Below are 23199 nucleotides of genomic sequence, written 5' to 3'. Positions count from 1 at the left end.
TTCAGCTGTAACCAGTATCTACCAGAAATTTGTTGCAGCTGGTTAAGTATGTTTGCATCTATCAGCTCCAGCTTTGAGAATGTCTGATTTCAAGTATTTGAATAGAGTCCAACATTGAAGAGGCAGTCATCTACAGCATTCGCTTGACTGTTAACAAGTTAGCCTCAGTTACAATTACTTATGAGAAAGATAGGCCCCTTCTAAATTCCAAGCAATTTAAGCTGAATGTTGTGGCAGGTAGTCACATTTTTCAATGTAACACCGAAGTACTTTTTCAACTCAATTGGTTTTGCGATTACTACCACTGCACTTCCTGCATTATTCTCAAAGCACAAAGTAATCACAGCTGTAATTCTATGGTTAGGAAAAGGAAACCCAGATGAAAATCCCAAAACTTAGGTTGAAGAAGGACAAACAAGTGTCTGGGAGACAAATGCATCTGAATGTGATTTCAGGCACACAGGTGCAGGTTTTCCAGCACTGCACTAAAAACCAAGTCTCTATTACTTAAAAGTCAGTTTTGCATACTCATCCATATCTAGTTTGACCAAGTTACAAGCCTTGTTTCCAGCCCTGCTGGCTCCCTGGGTGGTTCCCATTCACGCAGTCTGGTTTTTTTTTACTCTGTAAATCCTATTTTGCACAGAATGTTTATCACTGTATTATGAGAGTGAATATAAAAAAATCTGGATCATTTAATACCTTAGGATCTGTCATTTCAATATATAACTTGACTGAATGGGGGAAAAAACCCTTCTTCCAGTTGCCCAATGTATAGGAAGCCTCAAGATGCTGAGGACTGATTTTTTTGTTCTCTATAGTAGATCAATTAAGTTTCCTATAAGTTTTCATGCTTATTAAACTTGGTTTTATATTGGCTATTTTAACAATATTCCAGTGAATGCTACCAGTGTTTAAGCTTTTAGAAGTTAATAACTTTTTAGAACATAAATATTTGCCTTACTGCAAAGCTATCTTCCTCCTTTGGAAGTCCAATCTTGCAGCCTCTGGAACTGACTACACTCTAGGTACCTGAGGACATTCCTTTGCAGAAGTATTTAGATAGAAGTGTCTACAGAGCAACTTTGTAGCAAAACATTACTTTCAGCTCATTATAAAGTGTGGCATGCATACAAAATCACTCCCCTTTACTTGAAGAAGCACACAGTTCTCAGAATAATCAGTTTTACTTTGATTTATAATAAAAACCATTTACAGCATCTCTGTGAAAAATAATGCCATTTTGAGACTGGCACAGATGTTTTCCCTTATCAAAGAGGAAGCTAACGTAAAATCTTTTTCTTCCTTAAAAGACTTCATAAAGTAATTTGAACTTTTTAAAAAAAGTCTCTTTAAAAAGTCTACTTTACACAACACTAACAAATAAGCATGCATGCAAACTTATTTAAACCGGACCAGCAGTGCTTGAATTAACCTTTAAAAAAATAATAATCACACGAAGAGAGAAGGTGAAGGTACCTCTGCCTACACAAAAAGTCCTTTGGATATTACCGCTCAACAAGCCTGAACTCTGCTAGCAATGGCAGGTGGTCAGAAGAGTTATTTTCATTGGGAAGACCATTAACAGTCCAAAGATCTTTCTCTGTTAGAAGTGCCAGCCTGCCAAGAAGTTTCAGACCTCCGTGAAAAGAATCCTCTGCTCCTGGTTAGGAAAAAAGGTGGAAATGTTCATCAGTGTGGGCTAAAAAAAATAATAAATCACATTCATACATATGCAGAAGGAGGAGACCAGTATGACAGAAATAATCTGAAGTCGTTATTGTCCCATGCAAAAATCACCAATACTGTAATTCAGAAATTCTTCTTGTTTACTCTTACTCTCACAGTAGAACACGTAATCAGTAGAGCTCAAAGTATTCTGGCACTATCCCTCCATTTTGTGGGAGAGAGAAATTGAGATAGAAAGAGAAAGAGATTTATTTTTTTCATTGTAACTCCCCTGAAAAAGTTTCACACAATCCGATCCTATACTCTAGCACAACAGCATTGTTAAACAGAGCTGACACTTGCAAAATTAAGTGTCTGTATCCTCAAGCGCACAGATCTCCAGCAAGCAAGTCATACAGGAACTCTTGCTCATAAGGATGAAAGCCTTCTGGCATTTCCCTTCCTAACTGTTCATCATAAGAAAGGTATACTCCTGAATTATTTCCTGCTACCTATTTGTATAGTCGCCTAAAAAACAAACCAAACCAAAAAACCCCACACCACCCCCAAACAAAAACCCCATCACAAAAAAAAAAAAATCCCCTACCACACACACAAAAGGAACACCACATTGCTCATGGAAGGGGGAAGATGACTCAGAACCTTGTTATTATTACACCTTATTATTGTACTACACTTAAAATCTTAAAAAAAGTGTAAACACAAAACCATCAAAGAGTAACAAGCTTTTTCCAGCCCAAGTAAAGAAATTCCATTAAGAACAAGATGCTTCCATGATGTGTCACGTTTAGATTTCTTGAGCTATCTACTTGAATGAGATGACTGTTCAGCACCCCTAGCTATTGTTTTCAGAGCACAGAGATGATTCTGAGCAGGTTGAGCGCTTTCAGGACCAGCAGAAACAGCAGCTGTAGTTTTGAGAAAAATAATTTTCTGTATGAAAGTGATCAGTGATTTCAGAACTTCCTGGCTGAAACCTGGTACTGGTTTACCAGGAGGTGTATCTTAAATGATTATTCAGCAACTGTTAAACTCCTCAGATAGTTCAACAGCTTCACTCCTTTGTCATCTGCCAGCTTTCCAGGTCTCTAACAACCCAGAGGCTGTTTACTACCGCTCTGAAGAAAAACTTTTTACTGCAAAGATGTATTGGTACCTCTAGAGCATACACCCACATCCAGCTCTTGAGACAAATTTCTCATTTGGCACAGCACCTGCATGTTTACAAAAGAGCAGTTTGTTGTTACTGAGAGCTTGGTCTGCATGCAGCGATTAATGTCAGCTCAGAGCACACTGAAACCAGCAAAATTGAGTCCTGCAGGACTCGGGTAGATACTGAGTACTGCTTTCACAGCAAATCCTGAATAGCAGCCCAAGTACTTGGCTAAGCATGACGCAGGCCAAAGCACAAAACCTTTAAAAAAGAAAAAAATACCAAAACATACCCTTTAAATGGTAAAAAAAGCCATCAGTCAGCCTAGACCACTTTTAATACCCACTTGTTCAGACTTTGACAACTTTTAATACAGAGACCCAGGTCATCAAAAAACTGAAAATCCAGACTATTCGTTTCTAAGAACTAATGAATAAAAACGACACCACTTTAAACTCCTTTGAGAATTCAGGTTTGGTCCCATTCTGTACTCTGATATGGGGTGAAGAATCTCTTTGAAAAACAAGTGCAGAAAATAAAAAGAGCCATAGGTCTGCTGGGGCAATGATGATGCAACAAAATATATAAGCAGGTGAATTAGGATTAAAATTTTGCATAAGGATGCACTCTGAAATCACACAGCACTCCATTAAATCACACAGTGCTCAGAAGTCATGTAGATAGTTCTCGCACCCCAGTTTTTCAGTCAAAGCTTTTATTTCTATATTGTGAACGTTTTGTATATTTTACACTAAGATAGCATTTACTGTGCATGTTATGACAAATGATACTTTTGTGCATTGCCTCAATGAATTTTAACAATCTAGTCTCAAGGTATGAGAGATGAAAGCGGTATTTTCATTTCACATACTGAAAACAATGTTAATTTATAAAAATCAGTTGTAATCTACAGTGAGAGCCAGAGTGGAATCCAGGTTTCTTTGTTCCAAGTTCTGCAGAGCCATTTACCTGGTAGCACTGCACAGTGCAAGGACCTTTGACATGGCATAAAACACAGAACTAATGATGACACGGGAAGTGCACTGCTCAGAAGCATCCACGGTAAGAGCACAAATGCAGTGAAGGATAGCACTGTTACCCATCAAGAAATACACCCGCAGAGGTACCATGTCTTTCTTGCACCATCTGGTGAGTTTTAGCTGCAACTGCAATCAAGAGAGTGACAACTGGTCACGTGCAAGTGACTGCTCTCAGAGCAAAGGCCACAAAGGTCATTTACCTGGCAGACATTACTTCAAGACTATCTGAAAAGTAACTTCCTAAGAAACCATTCATTTATCAGCTTTAATGCATATCATAAGTTGCCATTCACTGTTTTGTTGATTAGATGATTGGAAATACTGCTTTGTTGTAGGTCTGGCCACTAAGGTCCTGCATGACTTACTGATGGCTGTGTTTCTCAGGGGCTACTTACATTGCTGCTTCTCTGTAGCCTCAGCTCTCCTCTCCACGCCAAGATGGCAACTACAGGAATATTCAGTCAGGTGAAAAAGTTTGCCCTGTGCGGCACTACCAGTCCAACATTTCTCAGATAATAGCTGACATTCAAAGCACCACCGCAAACCTCTGAGGCACTTCATATGGATTAAATTATCACTACAATTCCCTTAAAACAGCATCCAAATGTTCCTGTTTAGCATTTCTGAAAAATAGTGAAAAGTTGGGGTGTTTTTTACCTGACTGGGCAGCAGTATCATCATTTGCTGCAGAATAGAAAATATAATCCACAGTGACAGCACTTCGGGAGTGACAAGTCGTTACTTCTGGTATCCCAGTTTCAGGAAAGTAATGAGAATAGACTGAAGACAATTTAAAACGATGCTGCAATTTTGAAGACAACCTAAACAGGAATCAAAGAAAAGTATTTTATTCTTTCTAGGAAAGGCAAGAAAATAAGCAATGAAGAAATACCAAATCGTTTCTGGTTGCAAACAAAATGAACTATCTGGCTACACAAACTAGGATTTCTCTCATGCAATCAATCCCATAGCCTTTTGTCTTAGTGGCCTAAACCTCCAAAGGCAAAAAGCAGGCAGCTTCTTCAAGTAAAAGGCAGATACTTAAGACCCTATCAAAACTGTCTTAACTGTCACTTTAAATATACATAGCTTTCACCTTTTTCTACACTTTTAAGATTCCATGTGTCCTCACTCAGCAATCGCTCCCTGACACATGGGTAGAAGTGACCATGACAGCAGCTTATATGAAAGTGACAATGAACTCATGTAATCAGGCCCTTCAGCATATAGAAATAAAGATTTTTAGGGTTTTTTCCCCTCCCCTAAACTAAAGCTGTCAGTGTTTTCAAGTCAGGCTATGCCTAATTTTCTTTCCTCCACTCAGGCTCCCATTTTGTCTCTCCCCTTTATCTGTCAGTCTGTTCCTCTGCAGTTCAGCCCATCTTGTCTCACCTGTTTTTTCAATCCTGAAAGCAAACTGCAAAACTGCACCTGTCAGGAAAAGAACTCCTCTCTCCCTCCCAGATATTTGCTCTCATCAGCTCTGCAAATCATCCATCCCTCAGCTGTATCTGCCTCACCTTGCACGGCTGCATGTTAAACCTGACCTGCAATGTGTTCTGGTTAAAAACCAAGCAACTAAAAAAAAAAAAACCAGAAATCAGCATGTCACCTGCCTGATTTAGAGAAAGCTGAAAAACATGCCAGTTAGTACAACACAGAAGGGTGGTAATTTCTGCTCTTGTAGGATAAGGCAAAAAACCCTGCAGTGTTCAACACGTGGCATGCTATGGAGTTACACAGTAGGACAGGGCTTCCTGTCTCGTTATCTACTACTTCTCTCAGTAATGCCATTACGTAGCTTTTTGATCACCAAGAATCACTAAGTATTTTAATATTAACTATCTGCAGCCGTACCAAGATCTCAGTTCTGATAAGAAATGGCTGACTTGGAGCCTGACATCACACATAGGCAGTTAAAGCAATTTTCTTCCTTCCAATTTCACATTGTATTATAGGATTTTATTAGTATCCATAAACTAGTATCCCAAAAAACAGTAAAAAGAGAGAGAAATGCCAACACTTAAGCAGCTGGACACCACTGGGATTTTTGTAAATTTTTTTTTCCTCCTCTCTTAAAAACCATGGTTTCTGCAACTGGACTGAAGTTCACAGTTCTCCTACGATGTCACTGCACAGTAAAATGTCCTGTTTATGTCAAGAAGTGACAAAAAATGTCAAAAGCATTCTTTTAACAAGCAGACAGAAAGTACCCTCTAAACAGCATGGACACCTTGCCTCTACATTCTGAAATCATATCTGCAGGTTCCTGCAAGAACTCACACTCCATTATTTCCAGTTCTAGTCTTTTGCTGGCCGATCAGCTTTTTAATGTTTAAATGGAAGATGACTTTTTGCCAGATGGGCAGGCTGAACTGGGTGAGCATCTTGTATCCACATCAGGTACAACTTTGGTCTAAAACCAAAACAAACCCCCAAAGCAAGGAACCAGTCAAGGGCTTCTGTTTTTTTCTCCCCCAACACATACTTTTCAGATGCTATTACAATCTCCTCAGCGTTGTCTGGTTTTGCTGCTTCCAGTTTTTCTCCTGCAAAATAAAAACACATTCAATTTACTTTTAAAAATAGAACACAGGCAAGACCAATATTGAAGAGCCACAGAAAAGCTACAGAAAAAATCTTTAATTACACTTATTTTTTTACAGCAGGCAAGATACAATTTACAAAGCTGGATTAAATTCTTCTGTTCCATTAGTAAGATCCCTCCAAAGAATCTTTCAAATTATGCCCCATTCATGGAAAATTGGGGGTTTTGTCACAGAAAAAATGGTGGATGAAAGATGTAATAGTACTTGTCAAGGAATCACTTTCTTTTCCCCACTTGTTCCATAAAGTGCTTTCACTATAACAGCTTTCATGACAAAAACACAGTAGTTTAAATATTATGCACCAGCTCCTGAATGTCAATTTCTAACCATTACCTTCTAAAGAGTCAAATTTGCAAATGCTTACGTGAACAAAAAGCTTTACACTCTAGTGAACCTAACACTGAAGTTTTGCAAGCTCAAGACTCACTGCTTTTTCCCCTCTAGAACAGATCGTCTGTTTTTCAGTTCAAACAGAATGATATTTTCAAAGGACTACAAAAAGTCATCAACCTAGAAACTGACCTGCATTTTCTTCTTTTTGCTGCTGTTTTATTTCATATACACAGTTTTGTGAAATACCTAATTTTTTTGGCCAAATTGGAATAGATAAGATTCTTTGTCCCCTTGCAAACTGTTCTTGTCCAGAGACCTAAGAAAGACAACATGAGCTTTTGTCAGACAGAAATCCAATTAAAAAAAGTGGACATTTTTTGTTTAAAGCAAAAAAAAAAACCCACCCCCAAAAACCCAAACACCCCAAATCAACCCCCTAGAATAAATTTTCTAATGGCTTGTCAAATCTCTAAAAATAACACCACCCCTTACATACACTCCCTTTGTTTACTCTTATCAAGTTTTTTGAAGCTACCCAATTTTTCAAGATAGTTCTTGTGCACTAAGCTGAGAGACTACCAAGACCACTTTTAGCAACATAACAGGACTGAGTATATACAGCTCCCTTGCAGATCCTTTATCTTCACAATGCTTATTCTTCAGGGAACAAGTCAGGACAAAGTAGGGCTTGAAAAAACTACCCAATAACAACAAACACCAGTGGGACTATTTTTTCATGGTTTTCTCATTGTACATAATCCAGTTACTTTCTATTAGAAAGCATTTGACACATCCAACAGCTACAAACAAGACCTTACAACAAAAAGTATCTAACCTGGAACAGTTTAGGATCAGCATCTAATTGCATTTTTGCTTTTACAATCATTCTAGCCACTCTAATTCAACATTTACCTAAAATACGAGTAATCTTTTCATAAAGCACACAGTAGGTATTTGATTAAGTAGTTATTTTATCCTACTTAAACACTGGGGCACTTAAACACAGTGATACAATCATCCTGAATCATCCTGTAGGTAACTACCTTTGAAGAACAAGTAATTTGTTTTCAAGTTTTTAATTTCAGAATGTTAGAAGCAGATGCAATATTCTGTAAGGCACAGCTAATACACCCAAGCTTATTTTAGTAAATCCACAGTAACTATCTCTTTGCAGACTGCGGAAATGGCACTAAGGTTGGTACTGCAACAGAAATAATCACAAGCCCAGCTATGGCATGCTAGCATCACTCAAATATTTCTTTTTAATCAGCATTCTTTTTTTTTTTTGAGAAGTAAAAAGCATAGCCTACCTTCCCTATAGCAAGTCCTTCATAATTTAGCTTTCCTTCCTTTATAAATCTGTACAATGGAGAACCAGGAACAGAATTGAAGTCACCACAGATGATAATTGGACAGAAGGTACCATCCTTCTGAGGGGCAACACTAGCAATCTCTGCCAGGAGCATTGCAAGCTGGGTCAGTTTGATGTCCCCTCGCCTTGGGTTATACAGCAGATGTGTATTGGCTATACAGATTGCAGCATTACTTTTACAGTGAAATCTTGGCTGCAAAAGCAACACCAGTCCAACGTTGTCCCTGTCCAAGAGTGGAATATCATGGCGAAAGAATTCCACGGGGTTTGATGAGATCAGGCTAAATTTGGAAGTTTTGAAGCAAATAGCACAGCCATCAGGTTTTCTCCCTGTCCTCATTTTATACTCACAGTGATACCCTGCAAGAAAGGCAATTAAAAACATAAAATACCATTGCATAGAGGTTGTTTTTTTTAATTAGGAAAGCCTCACGCTACTTTTCTCACATGGCAGTCAACAACCAGTCTGAAGTACCAAAGACTATACCAAGTTCACATGGAAAAGCGAACACGAGACTTTCTGTCCTGCCTAGCTTCAGTTTAGATACTACAGGTTTCCTGGTCTAGTACCTTTTGTGATGTGTAAGCTTCTACGTAGTTTAAGATACCAGGTGTGTTCTGCTCTCCTCACATGGGAAAAAGAACCCCAAACCAAAACAACAAAAAACCCCAAGTCACATAAAAGCGGACTTGTGCATTGAAGTTTTTTCTGGATGTTACCACAATGGTTTAGGAATAATATCAATGAAGCATTCCAAGCAAAAGCAATAATCCCTATAAGTCATAAATCACTGTCTAAAATGATTCAGAGCAAAGGTCTCAAAAATATTTACACAACTATGTAATTAGCCAGTTAGCAGCAAAAGGAAGCTTTCAACAGGGAAGCTGAGCACTTATCAAATGACAGTATCAGAGTTCAAATAAATCCACCTGAAAACAGTAATTTGGCAAGTTCTTTATTCTATGTAGAGATGAAATGCAGATTTTAATGTGATCTTACCTATGTAAGAAAAAAACTAATGATCCTGAAACACTATCTAGTTTTTGCCATTTAAAAATGCTTCTCTGCCCAGCCCGTGCCATATGAATTGAAGAAGTACAGCCCCATGAAGTAGAGTGAGTCAACCTCCGAGCTCACACCAGTGCTGGAACAGGGGATTCCCACTCCTCTCTCCCAGTTCCAGGCCATGTACTCCTGCTACTTGTTGTGGCACTTACTGTTAACTCAATAAACCACAGAAAACTAATCCAGGAAAATAAAACTAGTCTGGATAGCATTCGGTTGGACTGGTGGATTTCACCAGGGTAAAGTCTCGTGAGTGCCAGAACTAGCCCAGGAGAAGGGCAGGACATGCACCTGGGAGTAGGGAGGGGAAGAAGAATGGGTCAGCGAGCTCCAGATCCTGATGTATAGCAGCAGGAAGCTCAAGTTGCCCACACGAACCTGGCCTTACATTGTTGTTTCACATTTCAAGTGGATTTAAATCAGTACTGCTGGTACTCTACCTTCTTTACAAACACTCAATTCTGGGAGCTGGACTGTCACCAACTGAGGAAGAAAAAAGTATCAGTCTAGTGCTGCTCCTTGAACTGGCTCCTCCTGGTATCAGACAAGTACCAGTGCCAGGAAAAGAGCAGGGCCCTGGGACTGGAAGGAGGCATAGGGCACAAAAGATTTAGATCAGTTCAAACTACCATGGAATCACAGTCCTAGCAGCATGTTCCTTACCATAAATTCATGTGGGAGAGTGATAAGACAGTGCTATTTTGGCTGACAGAGTATAGAGTAAAAAATAATGAATATGAACTGGCTGTTGAACACTAAAATAAAATTTAGTGCTTATATTTGGAAGGTTTCAAGCCAGAAAAAAACATACCCTAGAAAAGCTATCCAACAGGAATATTGGTAGAAAACTCTAACATTGTTTCAAGAGAACCCTTGATGAATTTATAAAAGGGAGTACACAACATTGTTGCATATGATGGCAGGAGACCTGATTCTATAACCTAAGAGAGTTTTTTTTGAGGGAAGTGGTACTGGGGCACAGGAGAAGACAACATCTTGGTCATAAGAGTTTCATCATACCCAAGGATTCCAAACTTGACTTGATCTCTGTTCTGTAGTGGTCTTCTTGGACTTCTTGTAAGCAGAGTACCTAAGGCAAAAGTTTACAATTAAAAGATATAAGTAAGTACATAAAAATATTACCGTATCATTAGAAAAAACTACTCAGAGGCTTTTTGCCTCCATAATCCCACGAAAGGATTCACTCCTATAGAAAACACTCAAGATTATGAAGAGGGTCCCAATTCCTCCCACGCTTTCTCAGACAGACATACTTTTTCAGATGTGAAATTAAATTTAATCAAAATAGTGACCTGCTAATACATTCTCAGCACCTTAGGAGAGCACTAAATGCCAGAGCAGTGGGACGAAGAGGCCAAGGGCACACTTTTCATTAACTACAGCATGGACAACAAGAGACCATATTATGATGACCTGAACTAGTGATCAATCTCAAAATAGCCTATAAAGAGAGTTCCAAGCATCTTGGAGCCTTCTCCCTGCACACTGCAGTAACACATGGATTTACAAACACCCTGGGACTCTGACAAAGGACTGAATTCCTGAAGGGTAATGAGTTAGTACTGCCTGCTGAACTGCAGCAACAGACTTCACTTACCGATCTGACACTAGCTCATTCATGATCTCAAAGGAAAACCAGATCTCAAGCAATATTCTGAAGTCTCTGCTTCACTTTAAGGTTACAGTTCAAAACAATGGTCAGTTAAGAGTCCTTTAGCAATAACTTCCTCTTCATAAAGGGCACCTGCATCTACTAGGGTCCATGAGCAGCTGCTTATCATGACTCAATACATGCAATACAAGGCATCACCTCTTTACCCCAGTGCTGTGTTGCATGGTTCTACAGACCTCAGCAAGTACCCTGAAGTGAACTGCTCTTTGCTAGCGGGGCTGGCTTTGGCTCCAGCCCTTCCACGCTGGAGAACTGTCTGTTACCACTCATAGCACCAGGCAGACCCTCACTGGAGTCCCTCTGCCCAGCGCTCCTCCCAGAAAGCCCACTAATGTATCTCGCTGTAGAGGTACATACATATAGTATGTATAAATTTATGAGGAAGAAAGGAAGAGCTTGAAGGGGACTTTAATCCCCAGCTTTCTGGCTACGTACCAACATAACTATATTTTTCAAATGGTACAAGGCAATTTTTCTGTGGCTTCCCTATACAACTACTTTGATTTTTTTCCCATACTGTTTTCTGACACCAACAGCTTGGATTCTATCACCAAACTTTTATTGGACTGAACAATGACTGAAACAAAAAGTTTACTGACTTGACCTGAAAAGAGGTTGTAGTGAGGTGGGTGTTGGTCTCTTCTCCCAAGTTACTAGTGATAGGATGACAGGAAATGGCCTCAAGCTGTGTCAGGAGAGGTTTAGTTTGGATATTAGGAAAAATTTTTTCACTGAAACAGTGGTCAGGCATTGGAACAGGCTGCCCAGAAAGGAGGTGGAGTCACCATCCCTGGAGGTGTTCAAAAAACGTGTAGATGTGGCACTTGAGGGCATGGTTTAGGAGACATGGTAGTGTTGGGTTGACGGTAGGACTTGATGATCCTAGAGGTCTTTTCCAACCTTAATGATTCTATGATTCTATGACTTCCTGATGGTGTGGAGTACCAGATGAAGAGAGAAATTAACAACTGAGAGGAATACTTTTGGATCAGAGTCTCACATGAATGCTTTTAACACCTGCATCTTGCTCTCAACCTTGAACATTAATCTCAATAAAACAGAGACCCACATAGCAGTCTCATCACTCAAGTCCTCATACAATCAAAAAAGTAAAACATTTGAGTCTGCCTTTCAAATCAAGGATTCAGACATGATTATAAGTTCTCCGTTACCTGGTCTAACAAATGGCTCTGAAGGTTTAGCAGCCAGATTTTAGAAAGGGACTTTTGATTCACTGAGTATACAGACACTTGCTATAACTACTACCTAAACAAATATGAAGTCGAAGTCAAAGTCACACACCTGGAAGTTAGAAAATGCCAGTCCTAGACGTAGCCTTAATTTGACCCTCCTGTGTACATGCATACTATCTCCCTCCACAAAACCCCGGCATGCAAGGTGAAGTGTTTGCAAATAACGACCAACTATTCAATCTTGCACATCCTTTGCACTAAATAACTTACAGCACAGTAAAAGAGAGAGCCTCCAGCTCAGGAGCTTCCTAAACTGTACAGTCCCAGAAGCTGAAACTATCCTGGAGAAAGGTGCCCTGTTCTCCTACTCTAAGCATCTATGATTAACTACTGTTACAAATGTGACACTAGACTAGGTGGACCTTTGGCCTATGCAAGTATAGCTGTTTTTACATTCAGTGCCTTATTTACAGCACTCTACTCAAGCGTGCTCTAGACACGGACCGAGAAAAATTTATGTGAAGAAGGTTTTGACATTATAAAAAAATTGCAGTGTATCAGCAGAAAATCAAAGTCATGTCAACAAGACCACACCAGGAAGTTACGGACAAAAAAGGCAACTACGAGTGATATGTACTGTAGAGTTTGCCTTTGCTGTAAGTTCAGATCGCACAGAATACACTAATTGTATAAGCATAAATCAAAATTACTGTTAAGCATGACATAACTAAAAGCTCAGCTGGATTCACTAGACAACCCGCCTGTCAAAACAAACAGCAAGAATTTGCTACTACAGTTTATCAGTTCTTAAGAAATACCCACATGCTCATTTTCTACTCACATCTGCATCCAGCTGTTTGATTTCTTGTAGAATGTTGGGAAATCTGTATGTCCAGATTAACAATCGTTGCCTGCAGTGTTTGTACAAGTGGGAATTATCTTCTAACAAATTCTGTGAGAGGATATTGTAGGACATGACTGTAAAGTCAAATTTTGCCTCACTTTCTCTACTGCTTTGGTCAGTTTCTCTGTTTTCAAAGATTTTCATTGTTTTACTGTGCTGGCAGAAGTATTCCCAGTGTCTTTTGATGGTTCCTGTTAAAACCACATGAAGCAGAAAAAGTTATGTAATACACCATGACTTCTTAACTGCTCTTAGAAATCATTCTGCTAACAACTAGTTGTCTTTCAAACTGCTTAAGCAATTCTAAGAGCTCAATTGATTAGCAGTGGTTTAGACCCTCCATTTAAGATGAACATTATATAAGCTTAATTAAAAATAAAACAGAAAAAAAAACCCCAAACCACCCCAAAACATAGCACAAAACCATCATATGCCCTGATTTCAAAACTGCTTTGAAACTAGGAAACCGGCATGTTCTAAGGAGATCATTGCAGTCAGACCACGCCACCCTACTCCCTGTGGAAAGCCTGTCAAACTGGTAAGCCAAATCCGGTCCTGTTGACATAGTCTTAAGCTACTTCCTGCCACTATCTCTTCAGTGGAGATGGGGTATGTCAGTCTGGGATGCAGCCTTTAGAGGAACATGTGGGCATCTTGCTGATCTCTATCCGTGACTGACAAAGGGTTAGGAATCAAACAAAGGGCCTGGTACAGTCTGACCAACTCAGCCACAAGCTGCAACAGGGTCCATTGCAGGGGTCCCACAACAGATAATGAACCTGATTTCCCTCAGGAAGGTTGAAAAATTAAAAAAATTAATAAGCCTCAGGATTACCCATAACTTCTGAAAAGGCTTACTTTGCCTTTCTGCCATTCCTACTTTCATACTTATTATTAGTATAATTTATGGAAGTTTATATCTGCCCATCATTAAGCGTCCAATTATTCTTCAGATACATATTTCTCCACTGACAAAACTCACAAACAAAGATGCCTTTCAGCTGTCCCAACTTACCTGAGAGCACACCAAGGCTCAGTTATCTGTGCTATCAACCAGTGGCAGACTGCAGCTATAGCTGTTAGTATCTACCCTATCTGGGTAGAAAATTTCATCACTGTGCTTACGTTATTCAGGACTTTAGTACTTGCAATGAATACAGCAAGGCTTTAGGTACTATTTCTGTAGTGGGAGAGAGGCCGCTCTCTGTTAGCCCTTTAAGTCGTAATACAACTTCCAGTTTATTTTGCTAAGGAAGTGGTTTATGCAAGAGACAGCCAATTTTGACTGTGCCTCTCTATCTGTTTAACAATAAACAAAACTGTAAATATCCACAATATTCAGTAAAACATTTGGATGCTACATAGAAGATTACATCTGTAATAAGCAGAAGCAGACACTTAAATGTTTCAGGAAAGTCTGTTTCTGAGTTGGGTAGACACCTTTGCACTTCTTATTGAATTTACCTGGATAAGCACATTTGCCGTTTGCTCTGCCAGCCACGGTCTGACACAAAACTTGCTAATGTGCCAGCGGCAGGATACAGTTGTAAAAACAAAACCGCACAATCACACTGGAAGCAAACACCATTAAATCTCAGTCCATTAATTTTCAGTTATCTAGGTCACAGATACCTCAACTGGCTTGGAAAGAAGCTAATTCAGGCCTAGCAGGGCTTACGAGCTCAGGCACAGTACAAGAACGAAGCTATGCAACTGCCAGCCCACCTCTGCCCTACAGCAAGTTAGCTAAATCTTTTTGCTTTAGAAGAGTCCCCAAATTACCAGAACCAATCTAGCAACAGACACCTGAGAGAGGGTTGTCTGAACCAAACTCAGGACTCCCCAGCTGGGCAATTCCTCAAATAATTGACTCTGTTCTACCACCAACCACACTGAATCTAGTTCTGGCAGACTGTTTGACAGCACAAAATACAAGTCTACAGGCTAAACAGTATTACAAAACTAACATTTTAAAGACAGATGTTTTCTTGAGAGAGGTGCCAAGAAAAAACAGTAACTCAAAAGGTGCAGGCAATATTGCTTATAACTCGTTAGACATGTTTAGCATTACAAATAAACAAGGAAAATGAGCAAAGAGTGTCTTTTACCTTTCTTGCTGCTACATTTTTCTTCATTCCGTGCTACAGAAAGACACGATACTTCCTTCCGATTAGAGAAGTTTGCTGCTTCTTCAGGAGTTGAAGTATCATGCTGGCCACTGAGTCTTCTCTTCTTCGTCAGTGGTTCTTCTCCCTCAGATTTCATACTGGGGTTAGGTAAGTGAAAGCAGGAACTTTGTGTGAAGTTATCAAGCTGCCAACTAGAGTTCTGAAATTGTCTCCAAGGTCCAAAAAACGGAGGGAGTCTCCAGTTTGCTGAGAAATCAGATGGAACAGGAAGTGGAAACAAGGCCCACGGGTACTGCCCGGCCCATCTCACAGAGCTGGAAACTGGGCTGTTCAAGGTGAGTATCTGAGAACCATTCCAGTGGGCGATCCAGTCTCTGCCCAGCCTCTGCATGTGGCGGGGCAGCATGGAGTGTCTACCAAAGAAAGCACAGGTTTCATTAGTTACACACAACTACATCCGCCTGTGGAAGACTGTAGGTGCAAGTTGTCCTGGTCATGACTCATACAAGGTATTCTTTCTCTACAAGTTAACACATAAAAGATATTCAAGCCTTTTTAGATACATACAAGACATTTAAACCTTTATCTAAATGATATGCAAAGTGGGGCTTTACAAAGCAATCTTGTATCTTTTTTCCCCTTCAGATTTACAAATACCACTTAATTTCCAAACTCTATCCATCTGAATAACTATTTACCATTTATTTTCCGCCTTGTTGAATTCCATTATCAGATCTTTTGAGTGCTTAGTAGAATGACCTTTACAAAAGGTCATTTTTGCATGCTGCATTAAATTTATAATAAGGCTACCGGAAATGAGAACACCACTTTCCTTCAAGCAGTCAGAAATTTGTTTAAAAAGCCACTGACTTGGCTCAAAGCACACCACCAAAACGACAGGGAAACAGAGGTACTAACTCTCATGCCATCTCTGGCATCAGCTTATAGAGTAAATTTGTATTCTTGTTTCTTCTCCAGGTGGGAAAACCGCAGCTTAGTGATTAGTGCCGTGAAAATATGGTAGTTTTTTTCTTTTTTTCCAGAAAAAAAGAATAATCTCAGTCTCAACAAAAACGCAGGAAGGCCAAATGAAATCAATCTGCCTTAACTTCCTCATTGTTTAAATAAGGCATGTTTTGAGTTTACAAGCAAAAGACATCAATGCTTGGTATGCCCAAAGTTGACCTAGAGAGAGAATCTCCCATCTGCTATTCAGCCTAATAAGCCTAAACACAACTTTCGGCAAAACCAGCTTGTCCTGGAACAGCAGTTTCCACCCTGACGCACCAGAAGTAGCTGGACGGACACAAACAAAACACACCCCAGAGCGCCAACGGCATCACAGTGCAGCCCAGAAAAAGGCCCCTCTCCTTTGCAGGGATCCCCTGAAACACCTGTTTTACAGAAAAGCGGTGAGAGAGGCTCCCTTTCTAAAAACCCCAGCCCAGCTCCTCCCCACCACCACCTACACCCGGCGAAGGAAAACCCCAAACCCGCCCTGAGTTTTAGTGACTGCTCTGGCCAACGGCGGGCACCCCTCGGCCGGGCTGGGGGCTCCCCGGCCCCCCACACCCGGCGGGGACGCGGGGCTCCCCACCAGCCACCACTTCCCACGCCACCGGGCCTGGGCCAGCGTGGGGAGTCCCCGCACCGGCCGCCTGGCCCTCCTCTGGCGCTGGGGGAGGAGGGCAGCCTCCCGCGCACGGCCTCTCGCACGACGGCACCCGCGCGGCTGCCAGGCCTGGCCGAGGCCCGCCGCCCCCCGACCCGCCGTTTACCTCCCTCCGGGCCCGGCTGCGGGCCCCGCCCAGGGTGGGCCCGCTACCGGCTCCGCGCAGCCCCGGCGCCCCCAGAGGGGGTCATCCCAGGGCAGCGCCAGCTCCGCCCGCCACCGCCACCGCCACCACCACGACCGCGCTGCCGTCCGTCTGTCCGTCCCACCGCTTACCCGGCACGGGCGGCGGCCGCCCCACGCCGGCTCCCTGCTGGGACTTGTAGTTCAAGGGCTGGCGCCGCGCCCCGGAGCCATATTTGATCCGGGAGGCCGGCGCCGAAGCCGGGCCCGCCATCTTGGGCCAGGGCGGGGTGAGGCGCCGGGTGCCCCCTGGGTACAGACAGCTGCTGCCGGGCAGCGCCAGCTCAATAGCGCGCCAAAAGCAGGCTGTAGGCAGCTTGACTTCAGACTTCTGGTTCTTTTAAATGGACGTAACGCTGCGCCAAGGCAGTAGTTCCTATACGCCGACTTCTCCTTGGGATCACCGTGTGTTCTCGTAGGGTCAAAGGGTCTCAAGAGAGAGCCGCCGTGTGTTTCAAGGTGCCGCTTCAGGCAGCAGCACCATGTTTAATGTTTGCAGAAAAACAAAACCCACTCCTCTGAGACAGTATTTTGACATTCTCAGGTTAAAATGCACCTGAAGAGACTCTGCAAAGTGACAATTGCCCCTATGCAGGCTGAGGAGACCTGGCCTGAGGGACGGGTGAGACCTGCCCGTCCTGCAGGCTCCGTGGATGGACCCACCGCTACCTACCAGCTGCATAAACAACACTCATTCTCTCAGTGTTGCAGGAATAAGCAGTTAAAACGCTTGCTTAAGGTCCTCTGAGGACAGAGTAAATGCTGGCTCTGTTTACTGTATGGAAATGTATTACAAAGCATATGAAATACGATAGTGCTGAGCAGTACAGATGCTGTGCAGGATCTGTAATCAAGTAAAACACTGTTTCTCTATGTTCCTTTTACTTGTGTCATAAAAATGACTTTAAACAATTTTAAAGGTTTCCCAGGAGTGGTAGGGAAGGCTGGAACTAGAATGATGTAGTTACATTAAGAGTGTGCTAGTTAGGTAATGTGTCAAATCCACTTTGGGTTTTCCACTTCTGAATGCAAGTTACTTACCAGCAAAAGGTAAGAATAACCATCCATTTTCTGTTAGTTTCTTCACAATGTAATCAGAGAGCAAAGCTACTAGCTTCATAATACATGGGTAGTAAAAGATCTCCCAACTATATTTTCCAGACCTACAGTATTTTGGTAATTTGTTCTTTTCTATATTTTTGAAGTATTCTTATGTAGTAAATATATTTCTAAGATAGAATACAGTAAGCTATAGTAATTGCAGGAACACCTGCTGTTATTTTTAGGAGCAGAGGGAATCTTCCCATGGAATGCAGTTATTTTCTCTATTTTGTCCTGCATAAGATACCCATGCTACTCTGTCACTTCAAAGGTGTTTATATAATAGTAATCTCGGTAGTGTTCATGGAAAAAGGGAAGGGGTGAAGCTTTGGGTTTTTTTAAGATAAGTCTTATAGAAAGGAAAATACGCTGATAAGCATAGAAGTTAATTGCATAACAGATAAAATAGAAGGTAAGAAAATATTTAACCTATTAATATGATGCAAATTGTTTCTCATCTCAGTGTTGCTATTATTTCTTGCCTTGACCTAGGAAAGTCTTAATAAACCAGTAACACTTAATTGCGATTGTTTACTCCCCTCTAATTATCGTTTTGTGTATCTAGGTTGGCTCTAACATATTAAAAGATGTTCTTTAAAACAGTTATCTCCAAATTCTGATTTGTGACTAGAAGCCAAATAATTTTATGAGTCATTTGAGCTTTTGAAACTCCCTAGTGAATGGAAGCTACTGACTCACTGAGGGATGTTTTGATTGATTATACTGCACATAAGAACAGCCACGGTGGCTCACATCAATGGTCCACTGAGCCCAGTTTCCTGCTTTTGAGAGCAGCTAGCAGCAGATGCCTAGAGATATGCAGGGACTGGATAAACTTGAAATGAACACTCCCCTGCCTCTAGCTCTTTTCAGCTCAGTAGATTTCCTAAGCCTGATGTATTTATCTCTTTAGTTACTTTCAGTGATTCTCTCCCCTAAGTACTTGAATTTGCAAACTTTATGCATCAGCAACATCCTTTGACAAGATTCCTGCAGGTCTAGCACTCATTATGTGAAGAACTATATTATTATTATTAATTTTATACCTCATTCATACCAGCTTCACTGGCCTCTGGTTCTTGTGTTAAGAAAGACTGAACAGTCCGTCCTCATCCACATTTTCCATGCCACTCATGATTTCATGAACCACTATCGTGTTCCCCCACATTATTCCTTCTTCCATGTGAAAAATCTCAGACTACTCCATTGTTCCGCATGAAGAACCTATTCCATGTATCTGATAATTTTTATTGTCCTCCTTGGTTCAGCCATGGAGCTATACAGTTGCGATATACCCTTTTCTGTCTTGTTTTCTACTCCCACTGGTTCTTCTCCCTTCCTCCTCCCACCAAATTGGTAACTTCTGAGCTAGACGGCATTTCAAGATGGATTTTTTTTCTCAGAAGATGTATCAGTTGGCTATTGAAATTAAATGAGATCTAGTATGTAATTCACCAGGGATTAGTTAATGATGGCTTCAGTCCCATTGATTTCTGTTTAAAATTTCAAACCTACTACATCGTCTGAGATGTTACAAGTAAGTGCTGCTTCACATGCAAATTTATACCAGTTCTGGTTGTCTAATCATTTTATTACACTAGAGGCTTATTTGAGCTGCATGATATATCAAATAATTGGTATACCATGCTAGAAAATGCTCCTTGTTTGCTTGAGCAAGTGTATTTTCAATCAGCTGTTTGGTTTTTGAATGTGATGCCACTACATCTGAGTAGCTGCAAGCTTCCTATAGCTAAAATTAGAAAAGATGAGAATAAAAAAGTACCTTTGAGATAATTCTGTCTAACCCCTTCATTTCAGATCTAAACAAACCTCAGATTAGGTTCCCTTAATGTTTAGTACATTAAAATTACTCCAAACAGAAGATGTCTTCTTGGAAAGCCTCTTTCAATGAAACTTCAACTGCATCATCATTGGTATAAGAAAACAGTTGGTATCTAATGGAGCTTGATGTGTATCTTTCAGCTTTGGGATTTAGGAATTTGCTTTGGAAGAATGATGATCAAGACCAAATTATGGTCTTGAGGTGCTCCTTTTGATAGTTACTTCCATGAAGTTAGAGGTACCAACACCTTGTCAAAAGATGTAAAAGACCCACTTCCTCTCTCAGAAGATAACTGAGAGTGGCAAGTGAGCTTCTAACAATAAAAGTCCTCTTTCTTCCCCATTTCTTAAGAAAATGTTCCCCATGCAAAATAGACCAGACCTATCAAGCAATTCTTAGAGATAATGAATCTTTCTAGGAACTTGATAGCTGGGAATGTCAATGTAATTAAAAAAAATTCAGAGGCGGGGTGCTATAAAACTCACATTTGGACTGTTTCTGTCCTGTTACATGTTAGGAAGAGTCGTTGTGTTCTCCCACAGAAAATGACCTTTCTCTGGGACAGCACTATTCAAAGCAGCTGCTGTATCTGGATGATAGCACACTTCTATGTGGAGCTCCTCTAACCTGACATTGCTAGGCTCTCCAGGATTGTCAAATCAACGGTTTTCTGCCTGACCAGCCCTGGGAAGGGAACAGCTGGTCCATTCATGCCTGTTTCCCTGACTCTGTGTGTTTGCAGGACCTACTTGCCTCTGGTATGCAGATTGCAATTCCCATTATAATGAGATACAAATTGAATGAGGGCAATGTTGAAATTGAAAGTAACAGTATTCTTGTAATCAGTAGGAATAAGGACAAGGTGAAACTGTGGCCGTACTTCCAAACAGTGTCATGCTGAAACTGCTTGAAAGACTCAACAGTGAGCTGGTGCTTCCATGTTTGTAGAAGTGAATCTGATCTGGAACTCAAAAAATAATCTTTTCATTACCTTTATAACATCTTTATGTCATGCAGGTCTTTGACATAAAGAAAAGTACTTAGTTGCATTTCTTTGTAAAAGATGAGAGGCTCTTGTACTGAAGCTTATAGTACGCAAGTGTCTCTCCTTTGAGGATGACTGAACTGCGTTGTGAATCTTTACAACATTCCCAATTACTGCTGTGTAAATGAAACGTCATCTATAATCACATTCATTTTGTAACATCTGCTATTAAATGAATGAAAACACAGCAATAAAAAAAGAAAATAATCGTAACAGTAACTTCTATAACCTGAAGTGTGATCTCTGTTTGTATGGATCTACATTGGTATGGATCCCACTATAGCCAAGTAAATGGAGGTACCTGTAATCTTAGGAAAGGAGAGCAACTTGCAGCGCACTGAAGCAGCGCAACTCAATGCCTGGAGAGTTTCCTCACACCAAAGCGTTTCGCAGACCTATGTGCATATTGTGGCCCGTCTGCAGGGAAAAGGCCAGGTACAGCTGAAAGAATCTGGAGAAGACACAAAACACGGTGATTCAGTAACCATCAAACTTGCCTTTGTGTTAACATTCCTCTTTAAAATCCGTGAGTCATTTCTGCGTTCCAGGCCTTTAGATTTAGGGCACTGTATCTTAAAATTGCCCACAGCAAACGCTGGAAGTGGTGTACCAGCTCCATCGGTGGAAGGCCTTATTATAGATTTGGAGGTCTGATGGGGCGCCTATATTTTCAAATATAACTATATTAAAAATACTGTGGGGCTCGGTGATCACTGCTGAGTGTGAATCCCTCGTGAATCCGGTACGGCCGTGCCCTGGCAGAATACCTTGAGCAGGCCTGGGCTGCCGCGGGGATGCATGGTTTGACCGTGACACCTCGGCCTCATCCATGCCATGAAGGCTCTCAGGCTCCGGCAGAGGCGGCCGCCTCCAAGCCGCCTGTTGGGAACCGGGGATACTCAAAACCGGCAGCTGGAAGCGGTGTGAGCGGGAGAGGGCCCTGCCGGGCCAGGGCCGGTCCCGCCTCTGTCTCAACCTCGGCCCAAGTGCCCCAAACACAGACAGAAGGACCCGGGTGGACCCCTCAGGGCTGCGGCGTGGCTGAGGCGGCGGCGGCGGCGGTCGGGCGGGGCTCCCACCAGTGGGGCGGGCCCGGCCGGGCCCCCGGTACCGCCCGGGCGGGGCGGGGCGTTCCTGGGCGCCGCTTCCGCCTCGGTCGGGGCCCGGCCCGGCGTAGCGGAGGGATTGCGGCGGGGGGGCAGCATGCTGAGCCCGCGGGAGCGCGGCGGGGACCTGGCCCGCTTCTACACGGTGACGGAGCCGCGGCGGCACCCCCGCGGGCACACCGTCTACAAGGTCACGGCGCGGGTGAGTCAACGCCCGGCCGGGCCCAGCCCCGGCCTCCTCCGTGCCGGCTGCCTGGGGCGCCGCGGGCCTCCGCCCTGCCCCTCGCCCCGCAGCTCCCCGCGGCCGGCCGGCCGGCCTGCCCGCACGCCTGCCCCGTGTTTGGTGCTTAAAGCCGCCGCTGTGCGCGGAATGGAGCTTGGGGCTAGGCTGCCGGTGGGGATCCTGGCTGCCCTGCGCGGGTCAGGCTGGTGGCGGCGTGGGAACCCCCCCTTAAGGACACGGGTGGGAGGGAGGGAAGGGTCGGGCACAGCGGCCTCTCCTCAGCTGAGCCTCGGTCCCCTCCTGCAAACCTGTAGCTTCACATAATGTCGTTATTGCCTCAAACGCCCTTTGCAATTAACTGTCCATTTCTTTCCCGTTTGTTGCAGGGCGTGTGAGAATAGCTTAAATCCAAACAACTCTGTCCCCCGCCCCCCCCCAGCTCCCTTCTCCCCCAAACCTCTTGGTTAGGATACAGCGGAATTGCTGGCTTCCTGCCTGCCACACAGCGCAGTCAGCTCCGGAGGAGAAATGAGGGAGCTCAGAGTACGTAGGTACAGCACGCCTACGCTGGGAGCACAGGGCTGTTTGAGTGGAATATTTAGACGGCCCCTTCCTTAAGGGCTGCGTGTGCCCAGGGTTCCACCCCATTTGGGCAGAAGATGGTCTGGGTGGGTAAGAGAGGCCTAGAAAGAGAAAAAGGAAAGCTGAAGAAGATAACTGAGTATTGGGAGAGCTGGCTTGGTGCTAGTTTTGCCGAAAGCTCCTTCTGTTCTTCTAGCGAAATTTTTTTGCTTTCTTTTCTCCTCCACTTTCCCGTTTAAGCAAAAGAGGGAGGGGCAGTTAAG

General features: G+C 42.4%; 2 protein-coding genes across 10 annotated transcripts in view; one reads left to right on the top strand and one right to left on the bottom strand.

Annotated features, from left to right (window-relative positions):
• Positions 1-1180: 1180 nt before the first annotated feature.
• ANGEL2 (angel homolog 2) lies at positions 1181-22920 on the bottom strand. 6 transcript variants are annotated; one of them, XM_075088927.1, is made up of 10 exons: positions 22812-22920; positions 21327-21476; positions 15161-15594; positions 12990-13243; positions 10283-10352; positions 8135-8556; positions 7014-7140; positions 6371-6431; positions 4540-4703; positions 1181-1663 (listed from the first exon to the last, which is right to left on the bottom strand). In XM_075088927.1, the coding sequence occupies exons 3-10, from the start codon at positions 15585-15587 to the stop codon at positions 1509-1511; spliced, it is 1680 nt and encodes a 559-aa protein (XP_074945028.1). In that variant the 5' UTR covers positions 15588-15594; positions 21327-21476; positions 22812-22920; the 3' UTR covers positions 1181-1508. The 6 variants fall into 6 exon arrangements, with proteins under 6 accessions (XP_074945028.1, XP_074945029.1, XP_074945025.1 ...); XM_075088928.1 differs by lacking the exons at positions 21327-21476; positions 22812-22920 and adding exons at positions 4278-4327; positions 16960-17121; XM_075088924.1 differs by lacking the exons at positions 21327-21476; positions 22812-22920 and adding an exon at positions 17130-17262.
• Positions 22161-23199, top strand: part of RPS6KC1 (ribosomal protein S6 kinase C1) — a 91274-nt gene continuing 90235 nt past the window's right edge. For 2 of the 4 annotated variants that reach the window (XM_075088920.1, XM_075088918.1), the window contains exon 1: positions 22161-22333. In XM_075088920.1, the coding sequence (XP_074945021.1) occupies positions 22229-22333 (105 nt within the window). In that variant the 5' untranslated portion in view covers positions 22161-22228. The remainder of the gene's footprint in view (positions 22334-23199) is intronic. The other 2 variants (XM_075088922.1, XM_075088919.1) reach the window with 2 other exon arrangements.

This window comes from Phalacrocorax aristotelis, chromosome 3, assembly GCF_949628215.1.
Source record: "Phalacrocorax aristotelis chromosome 3, bGulAri2.1, whole genome shotgun sequence".
NCBI lineage: Eukaryota > Metazoa > Chordata > Aves > Suliformes > Phalacrocoracidae > Phalacrocorax > Phalacrocorax aristotelis.
This window is presented reverse-complemented; position numbering and strand designations above follow the sequence as displayed.